Genomic DNA, 25,995 nt, shown 5'->3' on the forward strand with positions numbered 1-25,995 from the left:
ATAGAGCCTCACTAATAGTCACACAGACTCATTAATAGTCGTCCATTATTATCTTCAGCTATTTTAACAGGATTCAGAACGTCACAGAAACGTTGCATTAACAATATAATTCCCCCCTGCTTCACTGAAGCCTTCTCTTGCTGATTAAATTAGCAGATTAATTATAATTACCCTTAAATGCATTTGAGGTATTTTTATTCCACTAGCCTATGTTAAACATGAAATGTTCTATGTTTTAAGCCTTTCTTCTCCAAACTACTGTGTGTTTAAACATGGTGTGTACGTATCTAGAGCCTCTGGGGGAGCGCAGGCCCTGGGGTGACCTTACTGCTCCTACAGGTGGGGTCGGCCTCTCCTCCAGGCCACCAGTGACAGGACAGAGGCAATAGTTGTAAGCAAGAGAAGGTTTAGGTTGGACACTGGGAGGAATTTCTACACAGAAAAGGTGATTAAGCCTCGGAATGGGCTGCCCGGGAGGCGGTGGAGTCACGGTCCCTGGAGGTGTTTCAGGGACGACACTCCGTTCCGCGGCTCTCGGTGCCGTGTCCGGCTGGCTCCGCGGTGCCGGGTCACAGCCTGGGCCCGGTGACCTCAGAGCTCTTTCCCAACCGAATTCATTCCGTGATTCCGTAACAAAGCTCTAATGTTACACTTCGCTCGCTATTTTATTAACGCAATTCGCGCGGCGTCGTGACCGCTGTACGGAGCCCTGTTAACCAAGGCCCCAGGACGAATGGCAGGCTTTGCACGCTACATAAACGCTACTCTTTTAAACGTTATTCTTTACAATGTTAACACACGCTCGCTGGGGCATGGAACCAGCGGACTTTTAGGGTCCCTTCCAGCCCCAGGCTGCTCTAGGGCCACTGAGTCCCGCCGGCATAGCACAGCAGGATACCCAGAGCGCAGCGCCCGCTCCCTCAGCCCTTTATCCGCAGCGCGGTGCGCGGCGGGGCGCGGGCCGGGCCGGACGTGACGCGGGCGGGGGCGGCGGCGCGGTGCGTGCCGGGAGCGCGGTGGGCGGCGGCGGGCGGGAGGCGGCGGCCGGAGGGGGCCGGGCCGCAGCGACGCGGTTCCTGTCGCCCACAGGGGCTCCCCTCCATGGCGGTTGCCGCGGGAGGCCGCAGATAACCGGCCGCGGCCCCTCTCCCCTTCCTCCCTCCTTCCCTCCCCCTCCCCGCCCGCCGCCATGCCCGCCCGGGCCCCGCCGCCCCCCGCGCAGCCCGCAGGTAAGAGACGGCGGGGGGCGGCTCGTTCCCGCCGGGCCCGGCCGCCGAAGGGCGCCGGGGACCCCTGGGCGCTGCCCCCGGGGCGCGGCGGCGGCGGCCGGGGCCTGTCGGGGCAGCGCCGTCCTTGCCGTGGGCCCGCGGCGGAGGGCGGCGGGCCCGGGCGGGGCAGGGCAGGGCAGGGGGAGCCCCGCCGCTCCCCGGGCTCGTCCCGCCGCAGCCGGAGCGGGGGCTCGGCTTTGTCCTGCGGCGGGGCCCGCGCTTTCCTGGGGTTCAGCTGGGAGACAGCGCAGGGATGTGGTGCAAGAAGTTCAGCTGTCCTGTGTGTTTGGCTTTTCCTGACAAGCTTTCTCTTTCGAGGGGCGTAGAGTGTGTCTGTTGCTAAATGCATCTGGACATGACAGGCTGAACAGAGTTACTATAATTCAAGTACGGCATTTTTCTTTTTGAGGAAGAGGTAATGTCATTCTGAAATGAGGCGAAATTGCTGAAATGCTGTTAGGTCCTGTCGCTTCGGTTTGCTATGAGAAGTGTCAGCTTGGTGAACCAAAATATAATTTTTTCTTTAGAGAAGACAGTGCCTTAAAAACAACGATTAAACCTTGGGATTCCTTCACAGTGTCGGTAAATTGGCCTCTTAGTAGTGACAGCCCTTCCTTCCATCTTCAGCACAGAAATGGAAACCGGCAGTTTAATGCTCCTTAAGCAAACATCTGTTCATAAATGACTGGAGTGAGTAGAGAAACATTGCTGACAGGAGTGCGCTGGGTTGGCTTTACAAGTTTTGTTTCCGTGCATGGTTTGGAGCCCAACATGCTTCATTAGAACTCATTTTTCAGCTGTTGAGCCCATGGTAAAGTGAGTTTGATGGATGCTGCTTTTTAGCTGGATTGGTCCTCGGAGATTGAACAAAATTAAAAGTATTTCCTCCTTGTTTTATTCTCTGGACATATATGAACTAGACTTGGAAAGGCAATTAGCCTACTTTAAAAATAAAAATGGTCTGTTGTGTTGTCAGCACAGGCAGAGGGTTGCTCATGCAATGCACAGGTAGCAGTTTCTCCTCCTGAAGCTGGAGCTGTACCTGGAGGAATGTGACATTAATTGTGGGAGCCTGGGGAAGAGCTGGAGTACCTGTGGCTACTGAGGGCTTGTTTTGTTTATTTTAAACAGTCATGTCAGTAAGAATAAATAGCATGAATGTGAGAATGAGACTTAAAAATATGTTGAAAAGCTACTGGAGCTCTGGTGTTTTCATTCTGCACTGCTAGTTGCATAAAGTACACATTGTATGACCTTTTAAGGTCATGTGAAAGTATGACCTCTTGTTTTTATTTCCTTAATTTGTTTATAAGTAAGCAGTTGAAGGATCTCAGCCTCATTTGTTTTTTTAATGTACTTTGTTTTTGCTCAGATCATGTTTTTGTTTAGCAAAGGATTTAATAGACTATAAAATCTGGAGTTCACACAGTGAATCATGCTTGTGTCACATATTGCTGGTGATGAGGGCTCTATGTGATCTCTACATTTCTGCTTAAAAACTCCACCAGTAGCTTACTGAGGTAACACAAGCCTTTTAACACCTTAATTACCCAAAGTAATATTCTGAAACTTTCAGTGCTTTGAAAAGACTTGTCTTTCACAGTGGAAATAATAGAGCACCTTAGATGGACCTCAGTCAGCTCTGCCTTTTCCTCTTGAAATATTCATTGAACTGTCCTTGCAGGGCTGTGGTGGTATCAGTTGGAAATCCAGTGGTAAAGAAACTGATGCTCGATCGAGTTGTTTTCACTACACTCTGCAGCATAATTTTCTTGCAGATACCATTATCTCTCTCGACAGAACGTTCATTCCTCTCTGTGCTATTGTGCTGTTTGACAACTTAAACTGCTTCTTTGTGAACATTTCAGCACAATGACATGCTCACCCTTTCATGGGGATTCAAAATACTTATAATTTTTCTGGATAGTTAGAGAAGTGCCTTAGATCCTACTCATTCCTAGGTGTTAGAAATTTTGTCTGTTGGATTTTCTCCTTTGTGCAAAAAAACCACACTGAGTAAGCTGCTGCTATGAACACACACAGAGAAAAAAAGCCTTGAAATGCCTTGTTTGAAAACTGACAGTCTCATTTTCTGTAGACTTTCTTTCATGCTAATGTCTTTGGCAATTAAAGTTTTCAATTGCAAGGAATATTTCTGTATTGGTGCCACTTGCAAGGTGATCTAAGAAATCTGCTGTAAAGCAAGTAATTTGGGTTTTTCAAATCCAAGAGCCCTGTGTTGGGAGAACCACAGGGAAGGGCAAATCTTCTCTTCACTTTAGTGTGTTTGGAAGTAGGGTGAAGGAAACGTGACACCTCAAGTTCATATGTCTGTTGATAAGCGATGGAAAATAGATTTTATTCTTTGGAGTATTAGGTGTCCCTCCTGTATAGTGTTTTTAATATGAGGTAATGTCTGTAGGTGGGATAAATGGTGAATAAGTAAGGCTGCTCACTGGAAAACAAGCAGTGAGTACATTTGCAGTAATGGAAGCAGACCCATGGCTGTTTGCCTTGTGCCAGCTGTGGGAGAAGCTGTCACAGCAGAGTGCAGCCCTGGGCAGCTCTGATCCACTCTGTGCTGCAGCCTGTGTGAAGTTTGAAGGGTTTATAAGTGATGGAGATCACACTGCTCTCTGGGCAAGTCTCTGAGAACACTTGACCCTAGGTAATCTAGTTCTAATACTTTCTAATCTAGCATCTTTTTATCCTAATTTAGAACACATTCCCTGCTAGGATGTTTGAGGGTAGCATCCAGAAGTAGATTTCTCGCTGAGTTAAGCACTGTTTTAAAATAAATTTAAGAAACCATAAGAATGAAAACATCTGAGTTATGTGTTAGTTGTAGCATCTGTCTTTACACATTGTGTGCTGTGTGTTGGACACAAATGCTGCATTCCACAGAGCCAGGCTGTAACCTGATTGACTGTCCCAGCCACTTGTGTTTGCCCAGATGAATTTAAGATGTGCTTGTTCTTACAACATTTTCCCCACTTTCTGTTTACAGATTTATGTACAGCTGCAGCTGTTAAAGCATATCAGTAGACTTTGAGTTGAAACATTTTTTTGCTTATAGTAACTTTGTGGACAACCTGGTCTTTTAGGTTTGAGGAGTAATGCTATTCTTGGTTAAAAAGGTGTTTAATGAAACAACAGAACATTTAGTTTCATATTTTCCAACAGCTCTTCTGATTCTGCAGCTAAGCCAAAATGAAACAGGAAGAAGTGAAGCTGCACAACTACTGATAATACATGTTTACTTCTTTATATAATTTAACAACATTTAAAATGGAAGTGCTTGTATCCAAGATCTGTTTAAATTTCTCATGTGTGCCACCAAACTTGGTCTTCCTGCATTGTCAGTGATGAGAGGAAGAGCTGCACTGTCAGAGAGGTTTGAATATGGAATAGGCTGGGTTGTCTAGGGGTGCCTGGTGTTTAATGCCAGCCTGGGGAGCACAGGAGAACAGGAAGAATGAGCTTCCTGAGATTAGTGCCAGATTCTTGGTGAAGCTGTCCTGAGTTCTGTTTCTTTAATGTTCAGTATACATACAACACTTTGTAATAGTAAGTGTCCAGCAAATTTAGTGTTTGAAACCACAGTAATGTATGGTGGAATTGATTAATTCCAAATGTTTGGTAGTGAGAAATAAGGCTTAGATATGTTTGCCTACTGGAACTGGAGAATATTGTTTTCCTCAACTCATCCATGTCCAAGAAAAGGTGCTCTGAAACTTCTGCTTTGGGTAATGGGCCTTCTGGCTGTAGCAGCATTAAGTTCAAAATCGAAAACATTGATTTCTTGGAGGCTTTATGAAGTAAACATTTTCTTGCTCTATTTTGTTTGCTGGTAACTATTTCCAAAAATAAAAGTAAGCTTATTAAACCAATTTAAGAACATATTGACTTCAGCCTGGACTCTCTCTAGAGTGGCTTTGGGTTGCAGAAGTGCTGTTCTAACAGATAGGCTCTCCTCATTTTCAAGTACCATTCTAGAAATAAGTTCTCAGGTGCCGAAAGACTGGGAATCTGGTTTCCATTGTTCTTAAGCCAAAGAAAAGGCAAAGAGATAATGGAAAAGGATAGCTTTTCCTACTGGAAGCCAACACTGTGCTGTAGCAAGAAGTCTAAATCTGGTCCTTACTGTGATATTTTTGGCATTTGCTAGAGGAATTCCCTTGCAGTAAGAGTTAAATGTTCTTGGAAAGATCAGATGCTAGCAGCTAATGACTTGAATCCATCTCCTTGCCATTGCAGGGCTTTTACTGTAAGGTGTTTCAGTAACATTGTAATTTCTGTCATGGAGATCTTGATTGTGCCATTTCTGATTATTGTGTTTCCTGTATGCTTTAAGGAGGTGGTTTGCTTAACTCAGCTTTTCTTCAGAATAATCCACAGCTGAGAGGTTATTCATTGCTTTGCTTCCTCTCAAGTTAAAGGAAACATTCTGCCTTACAAGGGGTTTCTTTTGAATTTCCATGCCTCAAGTGTTTCTTTAGAGATACTCTTTGAGACCTCCTGATTTTTTAGGTGTTATGTAAGAGCCAAACATGCTGTTTCAAATCTTGCCTTAGAAGATACACAGAGAAGGAACAATTTATACCTGCTTTTGTGTAGAGTAATTGCATTGTTCTCTATGCTGCCTAGTCTTTGTTAGGCTGTTGCTATTACTCTACAAAAAGGTAGTGAACAAGGATGTGATCTGTGTGTGAGGAAAGCACATATTGTTCCCTATTTACTGCAAGCAAATAAGCAGATAGCCTGGTTTTGTTGTAAATGTTTTGAAAACCTAGTTAGTGATCAGAAAAGGAGGATTTGCATTTTCTCTTTCCAGTTCCTTGCCTATCAATTTTTTTTAGCATTACTGATTTGTTTTCATTTAATGTTTCAAATTAACTTGAATTGCATTCTTAATGCATGTGACTTGAGAAAAAAGGTTTGAACCTTGAATCTTAATTAATTAAGCAGCTTTTTTTTTTCTTTAGAGTACAATGTCAATATATTTTGTGATTGTATTGGTGAATTGCATTTATAGTATGTGAGTGTACAGTATGACTTACACAGTGGTCTCCTGTTTGTGGTACTGAAATTTTTTGAGAAATCCCTTGATGGTGAACTTTAGAATTTGAATATAAAGAAGCACATGGAAGCAAGAACTAGCATTTCCAATTAATAAAAACCCAACAAGCAAACAGGTAAAAGAAAGAAATACAGAAAATGGCATCTGAGAGAGAATACAATTCTTTATTTTTCCTAGAAAACCTTGCTACAACCACATGCCATGTGCAATTGATAGAAATCTGTCTTCAGTCTAATCTTAAGCTGTTGAGATCTGCAGAAGTTATGGCATTTGTCAGCATAAATCTGTGTTTGTGACTAAAGCAATCCACTAAACATGAACACTTTAGCTGTGTCAGATTCCTCACCTCGGGGTGTAAGGTCTGATGCCAGAAACCTGGGTTGTTACTTATTACAAATCACAGAAGTTAGGCAGGTTATGCTCTGTTACACAAGGAAAGGCTGTTATAATTGCCTTCAAATCACAATCCTTATTATATAGTGTACTGAAAAATTGGTGGTTTCTTTTAAGAAATACATATTTATAGAATATATAAGTGAACAGAGTTAACTTTATACTAGACTTTTAAATTTGGTCACCAATTGGCTCAAAAACAAGATGATGAATAATCCATATCATTGGTCATAGAACTTGTTCAAATTCTACTTTGGGTTAAATCACATTGTAAACATCACTTGAAATACCAGGTTTGCAGGATAATGTAGCAGAATGTCTTGACCAAGGATATGTCTGAGCTGGGTAAAAGGACTACAAAAGATGAAGCCACAGTGCCAGCTGTATTTGAAATGCCAGACAAAGCAGGGATTAACTAAATGAAATAAAGAACAAAGTATTTGTTCTGTCAGACCTGTGGGTTTTCACCAAAGGTTTCAATGGACAACAACTGATTTGGTTTCTAGCTGGCAGATAGAACACTTTTGGAAGTCATGAAAGAAGACCATAATGAAATTCTTTCTGAAGAAAACTACATTAAGACTATAAAATACCCATGCTGTTTTATATTGTGAGGAGAATTGGGATTATGCCCAGTTTAAAAATTTATCACTGATTAGTCAAGAGGAGAGGGAATACCATTATGACTTTTTTCCTTTTCTTACAGTTTGAGTTCTGTCAACAACAATTAAATTGTGTCATTTGTAACCTTACACTCATTTATAATGCAGATTCATACATTTTGGAGCTCTCAGTGTTTGGCTTTTAAAATACAGCAGTAGCATAACTGGAAATACCTGACATTTAAAAAATAATTATACAGAAGTCCATACAGTTGGTTAGGCAGTGGGTTCTTGTGGATTAAACACATAGTAGACTATCAAACTTGTGATCAAATTTTTAAAAGTACAGTTAATGTTCCTTGCAGATCCTGTTTTGGCAACTGTTACTGAAATGTAGCTGGAGCATTGTACTGCTGGACTGCTGCTTTGTAAATGGTCCCTGTGTTGTTTTAAAAGTTCTTTGAAATGAAAAATTGAAGGAAGTTTCTTCTGCTCTATGTCAGAAGTTGCAGGAGAGAAAGTTTTTAAATGGTCAGATATCTTCCTACATGTTCAGTTGGGTTTTGGCTGTTTGCTTCAGCTCCCATGCAGTTGTCTTTGTCCTGTGCTTATCCTTATTATTCTTGTCTCCCCTTTTTCATGTTAACTGGAAAGGAAATGAGTCTTGTGGGTAAATTCCCTGTGGTTGTGATGCTTGCTCCTCTCACATTATTCAGTTTGTTTTCTGAAACTGCATATTTGGGTTATTTTAGATCATCCTTGCCTCCAAGGATGTTCTCAACTCTGTTGGGATTTATTTTTGGCTGAGGTTAAAATAGTCATACAGTAAATGGTCAACCAAAAAATGGGTAGAGTTGTTAGGATGGATAGTATATGAATTTTTCTTGGGATATCTTACCAAAATGAGATCCACTAATGTAAGGTGGTGTAGTTAGTAACACAGACCTGAATGTGATATTTCAAATTACTCCAGTGAAAACCAACCTCTAAATCTGAAAAGACTTAAAACACATGGTTTTTGATCAACTATATGGACAAATTTTTCTTTTAATGGGAAAGTTCAGAAGTTTAGAGTGAGTGAAGCTCTTCTCTCAAATACCTTGTTAAGCAGCTGGTGCTGAGTAAGCCTATGTGGGAGCTTGTTGACAACTTAGGCTTTATTCTAAACAAAATTCCTTTGCAGTTCTCTTCTGTTTGCACGTTATGTTACAAATTACTTCATGCTTTCATCTGATAAGCATGGTGTACTTTTGTAACTGCAAACTACCCTTTCAAAAAGAAATTTTGTGTTAGTCACCTCAAGGATGCCAGTTTCCTGGCACATATCAAGTGCTTGGTATGTGCTTGAGAAGAACTGCAGAGCTCCATTTGTTGCTTTTTTACCCTTTGTGTGCTGCTCTTGAGGTGCTTTTACAAAGTTGTTTGCTAAAGGCACTGGATATAAGGATTGTGTTTTATCTGTGTTGCAGAACTAGTGTTATAAAGTCTGCACCTATTCTGGTGGTTAGAAGTTCAAATATTTGCCAATATGTGTAGGTTGTTTCCACTCTTTTTCTGTAGGTGAGGCTTAATGTTATTATGGTTCATTCCTGTCAAGTGTCATTTGAAATGGAGAGAGATTGGTGTGAGCTCTTCTTTGAAGGGTTTGAAGGTATGGACTAGTTCAGTGATGTGTACAACTCTGAATTTATACATACTAGTAGTTATTGTTTTATTAATTGCACACAGCATTGAAAAAGTCAAGATCATTCTTTAGGAAAGAAAATTTTCCCTCCATACCTGGCTTGTTCCTGCAATGGTTTGCAATGTTAAGACAGAGAAAGTCCTTAATCTGTTTCTATCTAGGCCATGGGAATACTTTCTTCTTTTTTTCTTTTCCCCCTGTGGTTTAGTGATTTATGGTTAAATATTTTATGAATAATCGTGCTCAGCTCTCTTTTTGAGAATAGGTTTTGTTGAAGTGTGTTTGGCTCTAGGCTTTACAGGTGCCATCATGATGGCATTTCTCAGCTGGTTCCTGAGACAGAAGCAGGCTGGTGGCAGCAGAGATGGAGGCAATGTGTTGGCTTGTGGGTGGGAAATCCAGAGAACAGGGCAACCAAACTGAAACCCATGGATTGGTAGAAAGAGAGCAGGGCAGCAGGTCATAGCTAGTGGTTCTAACAGCAGTTCCTTCCTCCACTCCTTCACCTTCAGAGCTTATGGAAGCACTTTTTGAAGTCTTTGACAGTGATGAAGGTCCCTTGTGTGTATGGCTGTTGTGGCATTGCCCATGCAGTGGTTTAATGCCTGTGACACACCTGAGTACACAAGGAGTGTGGCAAATCATGGACCAGGGTCACTGGCACTTTTGTGAACTGCTGGTGATGGGAGGTAGAGAACTGATGGGTTAAAACTGAATTTAGTGGTGCCAGTGTGTTGCACAACAGCTCAAGCTGATAATTTCAGGACTGTCTGCTGACAATTTGATGATGTAATAGTTTAGAAGAGACTTGAACTGTCCCAATAAATTCTTTGTGACCTGTAAAACACATGGGTTTGGGGAGTGTTTCTTTCTGATACCTAATACAGATATTGATCTATATACACACTTTAAAAATGAGGCATGAAACTGTAAAAATGAAATATGTAAGAAGATGAAAGCTAGCCCAGTTCTAACATAGCTCTGTTTTCCCCTCATACAGAAATACATTAATGTTGAAGCAAAACCAAACAATGGAACCAGACATTATTCGAATGTACTCCTCATCCCCTCCACCACTTGACAATGGAGCTGATGATGATGATGAAGATGAGTTTGGAGGATTTTCTGGTGTGAGCACTGCTGGTGTAGCTTTTGCTGATTTTGATACAGCGGACTACAGTCATCCAAAGGAAGAGTTTATACCCACAAATCATTTCATCCCACTCCATGATTATTCTGACAATGTAGCTAGCATTGCAACTTTCACATCTGTTAAAAATGGTAAAGATAAAGACTGCATTGCAGAGCTTCCTACTCATCCTAAGGAGCTTTCTGATATGTCAGCTACTAGTACTATCAAAGAAAAATCTAAGTTTAGAACTTCAGGTACCGCTTTAGAAGATGTAAACAGAAGGGGGGAACAAAGAGACAACACTGGAAAATCAGAGGGTTTTTCTTCTCATGTGGTTAGAACTGGTGTAACAGTTGAGAGGCAGGATGAGCAAATAGATGTTTGTAATGGTGAGAAACTTCCGTGTCTAGAGATTCTAACAAACGGATTTGCAGCATCAGACCCTGTAAATCCTCAGGGAACAGAAGATCTAGACAGTATTGGTGACTCAAAGGGACTGAAAACTCTTAGCACCCATAGTACTGAGCAAAATTTGAACTCAATGCCTAGCTCAGGTGAAGATGTTGCAGATTTTGCTACCTTCTCAAACAAAACCCCAATCCATTTAGAGGGAGCAGAGCCTACAATATGCAGTGTTCTTAATGAAAGAGACTCAGTGAGCATTCAGGAGAACAACAGAATAAACAGAGTAACTCATAGTGAAGAAGAGCTTTGCATTTCAGAAATTAGTTGTGAACAGGATCCCTCAGCACTGGAATTTGCAATTTCTAGTACGTCTCAAACAACTGGAAGTTCAATATGCACTACAGAGAATGGAGAGCACAGTGGGAGGAGAAGACAACATCACATAGAGAATGGCAAAGATTTTAGTAGGTCTGAGGATCCTTCAAAAGCAGCAGACATCAAGGCTGATAAGATCCAAAGCCTCAGCTGTGATCCTGCAGGAGACAAACTGGGTGGTGATGACGATCTCAAGAATGGTGGAAGTAGCACTGAAGTTGTAGTTTGCAGTGACAAACATGATGATGTGTTTGGTGACTTTGGTTCAGTCAGCAGTGCATCTCCCACCTTCAGGAATGCTGAAGGCTCAGTAAACGCTCTCGATTCGGAGAGAACTCCCGAGCAGCCCGCACACGCCAGCGAACCTGACGAGGAGTTTGGTGAATTCAGGGACACGAGTACTGTGTGTCAGCAGCCAGCAGGTTTGGACCAAGCTGAGCTAAATCAGGCTGCTGGCACTTTAGAATGTGATACTACCAGTAAAACTTCTGGGGTAGACTTCCAGCATACTACTGAGGTAGAAAATGGTGACGATACTGAATTTGGAGACTTCGATTCGGTGCCAAAACCTCAAGATGAGAGTGTTGCTTTCCAGGACTCGGATGACTTTGCGGACTTCAGTTCAGCAGGTTGTGGCCAGGCCACAGACTGGAATGCTTTTGAAGATGAACAAAAAGACAGCTGTTCTTGGGCTGCCTTTGGAGACGAGCAGGCTGGTGAATCTCATCACAGAAAAGAGACGTGGCAGTCACATAGGACAGATGTGTCTGCCAGGAGCGATGGCCCAGTGTCACACAAGACTGACAGTGCTGCTCTAGCATCTTTCCAAGGGACTATCAGTAAGCAAGAGCTGTCACCTTCAGTTCAGGTAAGAGTTTGCTGTGTTTTCCTCAGTCTTGTTCTGCTCTTGTGCATACAGTTCTTCCTGGTTCCTGCTTCTGCGTACAACAAATATTTGAATAGTCCTTGTTTGCCTTTCAGGAGAGATTTAATGTGCTCTGTGAGGCGGGCTGGCATGAAACATTATGCTGTGTTTGGATCTTGCAGATCTTTGCAGCACTGTTACTTCCCACAGACAAATGAGCAGGGTGTGCTGGAACTTGTAGGAATGTGTTTTGATGATTACATGTGATCATTTACATAAATTGATCAAAGGAATAAGCCAACCTGAACATTTCAGAGCCTGTGATAGTTTTTCCTTTTGCTTCATTGTTTACTGCCTTTTGGGGAAGCACTCTGTTGCCCTTTTGCAAAATAGTGGTGTGACCAGAAGCTGGGATTACTGATTCCCAAAATTTTCCATCACCATTCTTTAACAATGTTTTCAAAACCTGATGAAAAATGATGATTTGATTTGTAAGTAGTTGTACTAATTCACTTAAAGCAGACAGCATGATAAAACACAAGCTGTGGAATTCTGTCTTGGGTATTCAAACTCCTGGAAAGTTAACTCTTTAAAAGTTCTTTAAAAATAAGTCTCTGTTAGGTATTAACTGTGGGGAGCTGCACATTCTAGCAACATCACAGAGGACTGGTGATTTGTTAAAGCTGCTGCTATTTCTAATTAGAAGTTTCCAGGAGAGGGAAGTAAATAGGTTTATTTCTTACCACTTCTATGTTTTCTGCTTTCATTGCTAAATATTCATTAATTCCTAATTAGTTACTTCCTAAACCTTTTTGACAGTCATTTTGAGATCTGTGGCTATTCCTACAAAGACTTTTTTTGTTAAGCATTTAATAGTACTTTTACAAAATCCAGAACAAGAATTTCAGTTTAGAATTTTCTTCAAAGCTTCTTTTTATTCACGTCATTCCATGTGAGTAGTTTAGAATATGCCCTGTCTTTTTGAAGCATGCAGCAGCACCAGCAGTAAAGGATGTTAGTGGTAAAATGTGTCTGAAAGGTTTGGATCTTCTCTGGCAATAAAAGGAAATGAGGTAAGTCCTTTCTTTCAGGACCTTGCTCAGTGACAGCCCTGCCTCTTCCCATTTCCTACCAGTGACAGGTGAAATGGCTTTTCAGGAGGTTGTGCCAGCTGGAGCTCTGCCAGCATCAGCAAATGGAATGGAGCTTTTGGGACTTAGCACTGATTTCTTGTCACGTTAAAAGCTGTGAGCCTCAGGTCCTTGCTCTTCCTGCCTGCTGTTCCGTGCAGTGACTAACACTCCAAACCTCAAAGAGATTTCACAAGCCAAAGAAAAGGCTCCTGAGTAAACCTGCAGGCAGATTTTTGTGTCTGTGTCAGACCTTGCTTTATCACCCGAGTGTGTTGGCCCATTTCTTAAGCTGAAAGCACAAATCTATTGTTACCTATTCACCCATAAAATTGGAGAATACTAAGATTGTTGCAATTAATCTCAGTTGTTTCTCTTGCCACTTGAAAGACTGTCCAGAATCTGAGAAAGAAATGGGGTGGGGAGATGATTCTAGTAAATCATCCCTTTTTTCTTGTAATTAATTAATATTAAGGGATAGCCTGAAGGTTTCAAATATTTATTTTCACTTGAAGTTTTCTGTGATTTTATGATAGATTTTCAATAGAAAACACTTCTGAATGTAGATATTTATAAAAACAGAACCCTCAGAGGCTCTGTAATTAAGTTTTCCCTCCCCAAGCCTGCCTGAACAAAATCAAGTAAATTGGAAGTTCCTTACTTTATGTCTGCCATGAAGTCTAATTGTAAAGCAAATTTTAAGACTTCAAGTTTTTCATTCTTTCTCTTTATGCTACGGTCAGTTGTGACTGTTTGGATCTAAAGTGATGTTCCCCTTCCTCTGCCAGTGAGGAAGTACAGCTGAGGGAATGTTTTACACAAATAAACTGGAGAGGAAGTTGAGCTGGACATGTTTTCTCTGTTGCAATAGTTTCCTTAGCCTTGCAATGTCAATTGCTACTTTTTTTTCAGTTAGCCCTTAAAGCAGTAGTTATTTTGTAAGTGCTTGAAGTTTCAGAGGGATCTGCTAAAACTTTTTTTATATTAAAAAATCCTTGTTTTAAAATTGAATAGTAATTCTGTTTATAATCCAATGAGACACAGTTTGCTAAATTGCTGCTAGAAACAGAGGTTAACTAATGAGTCAGCATGAACCAGCAGACAGCCCTGGTACTCTGAGTGCAGAAGCTTAGTAAAATTAAACTCAGATTTTGATCAGCTTCCTTGCTGTCTTTTAAGAGGTTGTCACTGAGGTCAAAACACAAAATATGGCATTTTAAAGTAGTTGCCAATCTTCTGTTTGGCAGGTATTAAACTTGGTTCTGCAGCTGTTTGATGCAAGAGCAGAAATACTGGCAGGCAAGATAAATCTGGTGAGAGGGAAGAAAACCAAGTTTGTTATTACCCAGCCTAAAGAAGGGTATGGAGGAGGGGATTACCTGCATCAATGTGTTGCTGGCAGATCTAAAAGCATTTGCTGTAGCAACCCAAAGGGAGCAGGCTGTGTACAAACAGTGCATGTGTTAGACACTTGAGATAGATGGGAAAATTGAGATCTCAGCTTAGGCTAAAGGTGAGCTGGGATCGTTTACAAGATACTGAATACACTTGATCAGTGATGGTGAGGCTGGGAGAGGCACTGTAATGTGGTGATGAAAGAATCCTGAATAGTTTATAAACAGAATGATCCTAATGGAATTCTTTGCAAAAGCAGAAAATTGAAAAGGATACTTAGCCAGCAGCAATGCTGTTTAAATGTGAGAATAATGTATACAGCAATTTTCATCCATCAGAATGCAGCATGAAAGCAAAGTTATTTATCAGTAGCTCAAGTTTCCATTGAAAAGGTCTCTGTGTATTTTCCTTTGTTTCTTAGTTTGTAGATTCTGAATGTGGAGATGGCAGTAAAATATTGTGCTTTCTGAATGCAGTCTTGATTGCACGATGTATGTGTGATGGGCAAACTGTTTAAAGACTGTGGATTTGGTATAATCTTTAATTAAAAATAGGCTTTGCTTCAATTCAACTACTTAATCCAGTTTTTATTAGAAAATATACAATATAAAGGATGAAACTAAGAGGTGGGAAGTTCACAAAAATTACCTTATATAGTCACATGTAGTGGCAAAAAGATCATGGTCTTTTCTTCCTTGCCTTTGGTCTCAGGCTCTCTGAATTCTGCTCACAATTTGCAGTGCAGGATTTGTAACATGCTGATCTCTTCTGTTCAGTGGTTCTGTGTGGAGGGGAGAGGAGGAAGGGCATGGTGTGCACACAAACTACCATCTGAACCCATATTCATGCTGCATATACCTTATTTCATTTAGTTTCTGTCTGCAGCTGAAAAGATCTAATGCCTGGTTTCAGTGTGGCTGCACTTTGCATTAGAGATGTGCCTTTGTGTTCAGTAACAGATTTAGGATGTAGTTGTGGCTGAAATGGTTGATCCAACAAGTCTTGAGCAAATCTGCACAAGCATTAGTCCTTTTTATGAAATCTCATTGCACACTTCCAGGTTTTGTTTATGATGAATATAAGGCTTGTAGGGCAGCTTTTGCCATGAGATAATGCTGAGCATTAGTCAGCTGAGGGGGTTACTCTGCTGCATTAAGAATATATATGTATATATATATATAGGATTCAGCAGTGAGGCACAAGAGCAGCAATAATCCATGGTAATGGTGTGGGTGGGGAATATGGCTGTGCCTGCCTGTGTGCAAGGAGCATGGGCACCTCCAGAGCAATGGGAGCTAAAGAAGGGCTTGGTTGGAAGGCCAAATCTTACCTGAGACTTAACAAATCCCAGCAAGGGGTGAAGGAAAAGGTGAACAGTCCTCCAAGTGGGTTTTAAGGTTCTCCACTTATTAGAGAGCCTGTGCAGGCTCTGCCTCTTTGGATTAATCAGTGTGGGCGAGGCACAGTTACTGAGCCATGAATAGGCACCCAGACAAAGAAAGCCCTGGATCACTGTCATTTGGAGTGTACTCTGTCTTGGGCAATGAGCATCCTTTTGGAGAAAAGTAATTATGACCATAAAGACTTCAGCCCCTTGGTTCAGTAAGGTAAATTAAAATAGTACTGGCTGCTTATGTTAAAATACCCTTTTGGAAAGGTTTGGGGGTTTTAAGTCCACAGCACGGTTCTGAAGTATTTGCAGCTGTATAATAGTAAAAATCACACTATTAAAAGTAGCCAGTAATTGCTGGTTTTCAGAACAGACTGGCTGAGGGGAATCTTGCAAAAGAAAATAGTTTGAGAGAGGGTTGTTTTAGCATTACTATTTATGGACAAAATTATTTTCCATTTTGTACACGCAAGTGTTATTTGCTGTACTTCCTCTCGGAGTCTGACTGAAAAGTTAGTACAACACCACTAGGTAACAACAACGTGACAAACTGGAATGGTCAGTGAGTTCTATGTACTTACAATAAATAACTGTTAAACTGGACTTTGCTTGCATGGAAGATGCAATATTTGATGCATTCTTCAGCTGAGGGAGAATAAATGGTGAAGTTTCCAGCAGGAAGGAGAGAGACAGCTTCATATTTCTAGCCTAAACTTCCCTGCAGTTTCTAACATTCTCAGATCAAGCAGTAAAAAGAGCAGAGAAGTCTTAACTTTTTTTTTCTCCTGAAGCCACTACATTTTCAGATTTGCTTTGCAGCGGAGCTCAAAACTTTTATAGTTACGCTTTTAAAATGGGTTTGGGATATTTAGGACTAACATTGCCTTCTTTAATTCTTTAAATTATTGTTTAAAAAAAATCTTGAATCCTCATTTTATGTTGATGAAGGTTTTTTTAGCTCATGTGGCATCCTCTTTCTGATTTGCAAATCTCAGTTTAGGATCAGTGTTTCTGTTGTAAATTTCCTGTGTAAATAAAAACACCTATTTCAATTCAGTTTTTTACATCTAAGAAATGTATGGCACTACCTTATATTAACCAGCTTTTAAAGTGGGGATGAAGACAATCCATCACATTTGAAACATGAGAAGTTAAACCAGTTTTCTTTGTAAGCTTTGCTTCTCTTTACTCAGGAGTTTTTCTGCCTGCATCTGTTCTCCTCTTGCTTCTGAGGAGGTGTTGCCTCCTCAAAGAAACAAATTGTTGCTGTGTGAAAAGGAAATGGATTCATAGTTTAAACAGTCCATAAACTGTTTCAAAGAAAAAACCATCCCCATTCAATTGAGAGCTGAGGGATTTGTTCATTTGCTTGTGGGGTTTTAGTTTACCATTTAGCTTTGTTTAATGCTGGAGTCCAGAAAGTTTTGAGGAAGTTGATTGGTGTGTTCCCCATGGGGAGTTGCATCCATTGAAATTGGTTCTTCAGCTCCCTTGTGTCCTATATGGTCATGAAGTTTAGCTCTTAATAAATCCCCAAACCCACCCCCCCAGAATACTCCAAGAACATCAATAAAACTGTCCAAACAAAAACCCCAAATACACCCAGCCCATGCCACACATGGTGAAGGTAGAAGAGTAAATGGCTACTTAGCTCTTCACAGGCAAATGTGTTGCTGGAAAATGTGGTTTAGTTGTTAAAAAAACTCAGCAAAGGGAGCTTCTCATTTAACCTTTATTTTATTAAAATAGTCATAAAAAGCTGTGCTAGGCACTCTGCAGAACAGTGAGTTCATGATTTAAGTTAAATAAAATCTCATTGGTTAATAATTTTCTTTTCTTGGCCCCTGAGCTTTGTTCTGTCATTTTTTGAGAGCTTTCATTCAGCTTCTGAGTTCCAACCAGAAGCCAGTCATGTTCATATTATTCCTTTCCTACTTTTTGTGTTTAGCATTTTGGATCTTTCATAGGCTCATTTCCATCTCCTTTAATATGTTTTTTCTTTTATTACTTTTCACAAAAGCTTGAATATCTAAACATGCTCAACAATTTAACTATTACACTGGTTTTATTTATTCTTAGATCTTCCAGTGTTGTGTTTGGTAGAGGCAAAGAGCCCAGAGTTTGTGTTGCTTCCTCTGTGGCCTCTTTTCTTGGCAGCAGGATGAGGAGGGTTGAAGGAATGCCTCTGTGTTTGACTCTCCCCTTCTTAAAGCACCTCTGGAGGCTGCCAGAGCAGAGATGCTGTGGGATATCAGAGATTTCCAAAGGGAAGATAAGGGCTTGTGTTAAAAATGGGGCTGTGCCCTCCAGTGGAAAGGGGAGAGGGTGGAAGGACAAAGTGTCACTCCACTCTTTGAAAGGGAGTTCACCTGGGTGAGTTCTTGTGTCTGCTCCACAGCTTAGATGGGACCAGAACCATGGAAAGAAAGAGGCAAGATTGGCTTTTTTCCACTCTTGCACACAGAGTTCCCCTAAACTTTACCCACATTACAGCAGTTACATGGTGAAAACTGCCATTTGTGCCCACTGTTTCTGTAGTGGGGCTCAAGTGTGTTGTTTTTATGGCAAATTTTATTATCTCCTCTTTTGATAGCTCTGAAGAAAGGCAGTGCTCTGTCACTGTTGGGTTCATGTGGGGGCACCTGGGGAGGATTTGGTGTGCTGGGTGCTCAGTGAAGAACTGCTGTGTTGAAGGAGTTCTTGGATTCTGTGACCTCGTGGTGGAGAAGAAATAAAAACAAATTGTGTAAACCAAGTACTTTGGGCTTTCAGCTCTGAGGGATGGATCTTGACCCCTGTTTAATTACCACAGAGATAAATTCTAATCTTGTGGTTATGCTTATTTTTAAAAAGCATCTCTGGTACTTTCTTTGGTACTGGTGGTGATTACCACGTCTTAAGGGTCTGCCAAAATGCATTTACAAAAACTATGAGTCTTTAAATTTATTAATAAATAAATTTACTTATCTATTTATCAGCTGTTTGGAGAATCACAGCTGATGTTTAATGGCAGCTGTAGCTTTTTCACATCTTCTGTAAGTGCCTTCAAGAATTATTCTTCTTGAAAGGCCATGCAGAACAATCATGTATCAGATACTTTTAGTGACATGAGAAGTGTATAAAAATTGTTGGTTTCTGCTTTTTTTTCCCCAGAAAGACAGACATGGCATTACTTCTGGTCATGCACAGTATTTTCTTGCAGTCTGATTTATGCAACAATAGATTAGAGTTTGTAGGAGGTGGACATTTACACCAGCTTTAAAATCTTGGTGATGCCCTTAATACCTGGAAGCTGTGACCACAGGATTTCATCACCAAAACAAGTTCAGTTGCTTTGTAATTTCATTACAAAACCAAGTCCAGCTGCTTCCATTGCCACTGTGTGGAGATGTGTGTTTGTGCACTCATCCCTTTGTCCATTTGCACATACAGAATTAATTATTCTGCTTTGCTATGGAAACCATTCTTTGTCATATAGAAATAAGGGCTAAGCATCGCTGGGAATTTAGAAAAGATGACAGGAAGTGTAAAGAATGCTATAGTTAAACTGTTCCTGAAATTTTGGCACAATTCTTAAACTCAAATTTGAAATGTGACACTGACTGAGATTCTGCTTGGTTCTTAGAGATGTTCTGTTAGTTCTTTCATTACCTAAGCAAGCATATTTTTAGTCACTAGCATGTTCTCAAATGTTGATCCTTTTCAAGAAATGTGATGCCTTGCTGTCTCTGTGATCCAATGCCATTCATCTGCCTCTTGCTTTTCCCTGGGGATTTGTTCTCTTGCTGTATTACAGAAATGAAGTAAGCATCACCTGTTAATGTAAGATAAGGGGAAGTGTTATATTGTAGGCAAAGTTAAGGTTTAAAATTGAAGCAGAGTATGCTTTAGTGTGTTAAAGCATTAGGCTAGAATCTGGAATACTGTTTAGTTTTACTTCCTGAAAATGTAAGGTGGTGTCTTAGTTCTGGTTAGCAAACAGGAAACAGCCTGCAAGTATTGCAGCTTAGTGTATGGCCAGAATGACTGAGCACTGAGAGATGATTAAAAGAAGAATTATTTACTGTAGAACATGGCTCATTATGGGCAGAATTTACCAGAGAGGTAACGAAGAAGAAAAGAAAAGAAAAAAAAAAGGGGGGAGGGTGAGTCAGGTATGCTCTGAATTCAGATCTTTGCACATTTTTGCATTATGGTTTGCAAGTGGCTGTGCCTGGTGGCTGTCCCTCTCAGGCATTTCTTTCTCAGGCAGTAAAACTGAAGAGCTGATGCTCTAAGCCAATTCATTTTCCTGTTTTTTGCAGTTAAGAGGCTGAACAGACAGAATAGTCTGGACAGACTCCATCCCAGTTCCTGACTCATCATCCCAACTCCAACACAGAATCTAGATATTCTGATAACATATTTACCTCTGTTGTGTTTGCTGATGTACATGGTCAGTGAGTTGCTTAGCTGAGATGAGAGACAAGGCAAATTTTCAGCTAAAAGTTCAAATAAGAAATGTTGCAGAGAATTATTGGAATTGTGAAGCAGATATTTTGCTGCATGAAGGTTTGGCCCAGTTGTATCCATTGGCCTAACTAAAATAGGTAACTTCCTCCTACAGCCTTGCTTTTTTGAACTTTAAATCATCTCAGTTGTAACAAAAACCCTCTGTTTTGAGGCCTATGTGTGTAAATTGAACATTGTTGCTGGAATATGCTGCATCTCCACAGGAGGGCTCTGCTGGCACAGCTAAAACAGCACATGCTGTGGGATGCTCCTGGGATTTCTGCCTACTCTGTTTCTTTTCCATTTCCCCAATAGAAAAGCAGGTGCTAGAGCTGCTGGATGCTGCCCTGTGTGTGTTGCAGCAGAGCACTGGGAAAGTGGTTGTTGAGGAACACTAAACTAGAAAGATGGAAACACTCCACTGAACGCCAGGCTTGTGTCTCCTTTCCTTAGCAAGAAAAGAGATTCATGTGTTTCTGGCAAAAATGAGTACATTAAAAAAGGCTTTAATTTAATTTTTACATATTTACATCAAGGTGTTTTTACCTTTCAAAAAATACCATTGAAATTGATATTTTAATAAATAATAAAAGCTTGATGTTTACCTGTTTTTAATGGGTTGAAAAAAAATTCCATATCATTAGTACATGTGATGTCCAAGACCAGTTAACAGAGAGGTACAAGAAGCTGAAATCCTGTCTATATGGAAATACTAAAGAGAAAAGAGAAATGTAAGGGAAGAACTTGAAAAGAAGAAAGCATACTATGCTTGTCAGAAAAAACAGAGGGATTTTTTTGGTTTTGTGAGGGCAGGAGGTTGTTTGACTTTTGTTTTGTTTTTCATGTTAGATCCATCTGCCAAGGCCCAGTGCATGCTTTGGAATTAAAATGTCTGGAAACCATTATTTCCAATATATGCTGTTTATATTGCTGAGACATTATCCTTATATAGCCTAAATCTTGTTGTGTGCATTTTCTGGTAATTTCTACCAGAGTGACTTTGGATACTTCTGTTAGAACTCACTTTGCAGAGGGCAAACAGTAAATGTACAGGATCCTAGCCTGTATTTGGTGTTTAAAGAGTCTTCTGGTCCTCTGGCAGTTAATATTTTGTGGTAAGTGAAATCTTGTGTTAGCTGTAAGTTGTTTTCCATTGTGCTGTAATATTGGACTTATTTTTGTAACAGTTAGCAAAACTTGACATAAATATTTTCTCTTTGGTATAGACAACATTGCTAAGTCGTCTGGAACGAATATTTGAAGTCTGTTTTCCTTCCATTCCTGTTGCTGAAATTGAAGAAGAAATAAGTTCCTTGAATCATTTGCTGGAAGCAGGTGAAAAGCAGATAACAACTGAGGAGACTTTAGGAAGTACTGGGTAAGAAACCACAGTGCAACAAACATAAGATGAACTTGAAACACATGTGACAGTAATTTAAAATGAGGTGTTTGCTTCAAGTATTTTGAGAAGCCATCGAGTGAAAATCAGCTATCTCTCAGAATTCTTGTTTTCAGTGACTACATACACCAGGAGTACTTCACTTAGCAACTCAGCAGCCTATCATCTTCTTTTCAATTATGTCTCTGAATTAACCAAATATGTCTTATTAGTTACACTTGCTATAAATTACTGTATTTATTCATGTAATGATGAAGTCTTAGCAGGCTTTGTCCTGCCTGCCATGGACATCATTTTCCAGTAAGAAGTCTGAACTATAATTGCTCTGAGAACACTGCAGTTTTAGTTCCCCTGGGTATTGTGCTTGGGCATAAATTTAATTGGAATGTATAGTAAGTCACTTGCATTAAAAAACAGAGTAAGTATTGGAGGCTGCTAAGCTGTATTTCTGAATGATAACTTGATTTATGGTGGGCTGTGCAGGGAACTGATGGACGTGTGGACAGAGCTGCAGGACATCCACGATGCGTACGGACTGAGATACCAGTGGGGTGGCTCCCACAGCAACAAAAAGCTTCTGTGCTCCCTGGGAATTGACACAAGAAATATTGTGAGTCTGCCAGTAAAACTGCCTTTTTAAATAAGGAAGCTGCTTTTTGTGTAGAATCAGGTGGAGGTGTTCTGTGTGAGTGCCTTCTCCTAATTGCATAGTTGCACAGGACATGGTTGTTCATGACAGACCACCTGGCAACCTTTTACAAGCCCTATTAATGTCAAAAAGTTGCAAAAATTAGTTTTGAACCATTGTGTTATAATTAACATAGCATTTATTCTGTGATACTAACCTTATTCAAGTTATGTAGCATTTGAAAAACATTTCCATCACTGACATAGAAGAAACTCTTAAGTAAATTCTTTGTTGTTTTATCAGCTCTTTACAGGCAACAAGAAGCAGCCTGTTATAGTACCCATGTATGCAGCAGGACTGGTAAGCTTTTTTTAGTATTATTTTTTGTTATAATTCCAGCAACATCATATAATGAGATATATTAAATGACATTAAGCACCAAGTGTGCTGAAGGATATTTTTGTGTGTACAGTTATGGCTTAGGCATCAGTAGAAATGCTAGAAAAGAATTACCAAATAAATAATTTTCATTATGTGTGCAAGCAGATACTTGATTTTAAGGGAAAGAAGTATTTGGTAAAAACAAGGAGAAGATAAGGGTTGTGATTTTTGCTGGTCTGAGCAGAATAAATGCTCTTTTTTTCTAAAAAAACAGAGCATGTATATATATATATACACAGACAAACACACCTATGTTTTCATATGATCATCCACAAATGAAACAGTAAAAAAATAGTTTTCTTTGGTTTATATTAGACTGATTTAATTACGTAGGGTAATTTTATAGAGTGAATTCTACAGTTTTCTGGTGCATCAAGGTCAGCTTGTGTGCTTCTTTGGATGTTAACATGGTATTCTGATACAGGTAGTTAAAACAACTCTGAGATACTGCTTTTTTCTTCCTGTTTGTGAGCAGGACTATGTTTGCAACACATGCAGTTATTTTTTGCAGCACATTGTTGTTGCTGATAATTTTCTCCTAAATTTTTTTTTTATATTTGCACACAGTAAGCTGGATAACAGCAGGAGTAGGAGTAAAGTGGCTTGTTGCTTTTCTGTTTCCACATTACTTTCTGTGTTTCTCTGCTGTCCAAAAGAAATTATTGAACTAGTGGATAAATTCAAAGCTCCCCTAATAAAGTGTAGAAACATTTGTGGGACAGTTGATCTTGGCAAGTGACTTTCTGAAAATTGTTTAAAATGCTGTAGTTGCAAATCCCATGCTTTTATTTGGGGGTTTCTCATTTTTCTCAGGTGGTTGGCATGTCTCAGTGCAAACTTTGGGCTCTCTGTAGATCTTCTTTCCCTATATTTTTTTCAAGATCAGATTTCAGACATTTTTCATAATACTATCTATATTTTAAATGTTTGCTTAAAATTAAAATATGAGTTTATTTTCTTAATGCTTCTTAATGCATTTATTGCATCTCAGTAACTATCATTCTGAAAACTGATAATTTGGTTTGTTTCTTTTGGATTGCTTAATTGTTTAAATGGAATGAATGCAGTTGTACTTTTGTGATGGGTCATTTGATATTTCTGGAATAGTCTACACACAATTGGGAGGAGAAGACATCACCTTATCAAGTAACTGTTTTCTCCAGCTTAAATTACCTTACTGACAGTTGAAAGCAAGCTCCAGCTCAACACTTGGGTTTTTGTTACTAACTCTAAAATGTTTCTTAGGCCTAAGGACCCACGATGATTTTCCCTTGCTCCATCTCAACACAGTGAAAGTGTCCCAGAGATACATGGTTACCCCCAAGCCCTTAGTTGAGGGTAGTTTTACCTGGTAGTGTGTTCTAGTTTTTGGCATCTGCAGTTCTTGAAATGTCTGTAAATGTGTGTGTCTGTGAGTGCAAGTCATTTTTAAAAATCAGATTATTTATTTATTTGTTTGTTGTTTGTTTATTCAGGGTATGTTAGAACCTACCAAGGAACCTTTGAAACCAATATCTGCAGCAGAAAAAATAGCTTCAATAGGACAGACACCTCCTGTATCACCAGAGATGAACACATGTGCATCTGATCAGTTCCAGGTAAAAAAACAGGGAGAGAAGGGAGAGGAGAGGCAAAGAAAGAATGAGGGAAATAATGTGATGCATTGTCTCTTTATGTTTAAAATATCTGGATGGTGTATTCAAAGACACCTATATGTAAAAGGCAGCTGTTGGTTGTGCCAGATTGAAGTCCTGCTCTTGGATCTGCTTTTCATGTGTGGCTGGGAGTCCCTGTGATGAGGCTGTAGCAGTTGGTGGCCACCATTTCAGAGTCCTGATGATCCTTACTGTTACACAGCAGTTTGCTCTCAAAGGCACTGGGCAGGTACACAGATTTATATGTAATGTTAGACTCATCTGACCTCTGGCTAGGGTTCTTCATCTTTGCTTATTCTGGAGCTCATTGTTGGAGATTGTTCTACATGTTGGTTAGCACTCAGTTTTCTGAATGATCCTATTTACATTTATACTGTTCATGTTCATTTCCTTTTGCCCTGTCTTACTTCTTCAGAGTATCATGCAAAGCAGCCCAGCTGCCCCAAGAGAGATTTTTGGTGTGGTCATTACAAGCATACATGTCTGACTTTTTGATTGTATGAATTCTCTTGGCCCTTTGTGCCAGATTTATGGAATTATCTGTTACACACAGTTGCTTTGCTGGCTTCTCTATCTTTAAAGTCTGATACAAAATTAATTCAGAGGAGTTTGGGAGTGAGCTTTTGAATTTCATGAGTTCTTTGTTGCTGTTGTTTTGATGTAAGGATATTAGAAGAGCACTTGAATGCCATGCATGCTTCAATGTGTGTGGTTGTCAACAAGCTAATGGGATATGCAGAGATACTTCATTTTCAGTGTCATTACAGTGATGCTCAGTACATATTCAGACTCAGCTGTGTCCCTCCTTAGTGCAGGTCTTGTTTAATCCACCCAACATCTTCAGTTACCTGCTATGCTCGTGACTTCTGATTGAAGGCATTCCAGAAAGGATTATTCTTGGACTACACTTAACCTTAACACTAGGTACTTGTGACTCTAGTGATGTTCTTGCAGTCCTTGTTCTGCCACACTGCAGAGCTCAAAGTGTGATGTGCTTATAGCAGAGGAGAATTCTTTTTCATTATTGAGCAGCAGTTTGTCAGTGGGCTCAGAGCTCCCATTGTTTTATACAGCAATACACATTTGGTGCTTCCTGTGCTGCTCCTCATGTGCAGTGGAACTGAGCAGCTGAAGTGGATATAAGAAAAGGTAACAACAGTGATTACTGCAAGCTGTCTGACCTGAAGAAATGTACTGTGTGGTAAGAAAGTAGGAACATTTCACAGTCTTTTTGCAGGATTCAAAGTACCCTTTTTTACAGAGGAGGAAACATAAATGAAGCCATACACTAAACAGTGTAGAGAGTTGAGAGAGCCTGAAGTAACAGCATCTCTGACAAGTGCCATTTTCTCAGTTGCTTGACAGTCATAGTGCTGAAAATAAGAACCTCTACTTACCAAAGTCTCTCTTTTTCTGTAATTATGAATTCCTGCTACAGAATTTCCCATTACTTGTCACAGTGGGATAATCTTGACCTATAGCTTGTTCTGATAAGGCCATCTCTGTTCAATAGTTGTGGTCCATCTCAGAAGCTTGTGTGCTGTCTGTCTGCACTGTTGGCATTAGGTTAGCTTTTTCAAAAAGACAAACGCTAAAATAAGCTTTTGGGGAAGAAATGGGTTAGAGATTGTAACCATTCAGAATTCTAGGAGGCTACAGTTA

The 25,995-nt window shown here is 40.2% G+C and overlaps 1 protein-coding gene across 2 annotated transcripts in view; it reads left to right on the forward strand.

Annotated features, from left to right (window-relative positions):
- Positions 1–1,129: 1,129 nt before the first annotated feature.
- Positions 1,130–25,995, forward strand: part of AFTPH (aftiphilin) — a 42,304-nt gene continuing 17,438 nt past the window's right edge. For both annotated transcript variants that reach the window (XM_054290189.1, XM_054290190.1), the window contains exons 1-6: positions 1,130–1,229; positions 10,028–11,807; positions 21,437–21,588; positions 22,093–22,219; positions 22,541–22,597; positions 24,154–24,276. In XM_054290189.1, the coding sequence (XP_054146164.1) occupies positions 10,038–11,807; positions 21,437–21,588; positions 22,093–22,219; positions 22,541–22,597; positions 24,154–24,276 (2,229 nt within the window). In that variant the 5' untranslated portion in view covers positions 1,130–1,229; positions 10,028–10,037. The remainder of the gene's footprint in view (positions 1,230–10,027; positions 11,808–21,436; positions 21,589–22,092; positions 22,220–22,540; positions 22,598–24,153; positions 24,277–25,995) is intronic.

Source organism: Melozone crissalis, unplaced genomic scaffold (genome assembly GCF_028551555.1).
Source record: "Melozone crissalis strain CALT ecotype California unplaced genomic scaffold, PUWL_Pcris_2 ptg000081l_1, whole genome shotgun sequence".
In the NCBI taxonomy this organism is placed as follows: domain Eukaryota; kingdom Metazoa; phylum Chordata; class Aves; order Passeriformes; family Passerellidae; genus Melozone; species Melozone crissalis.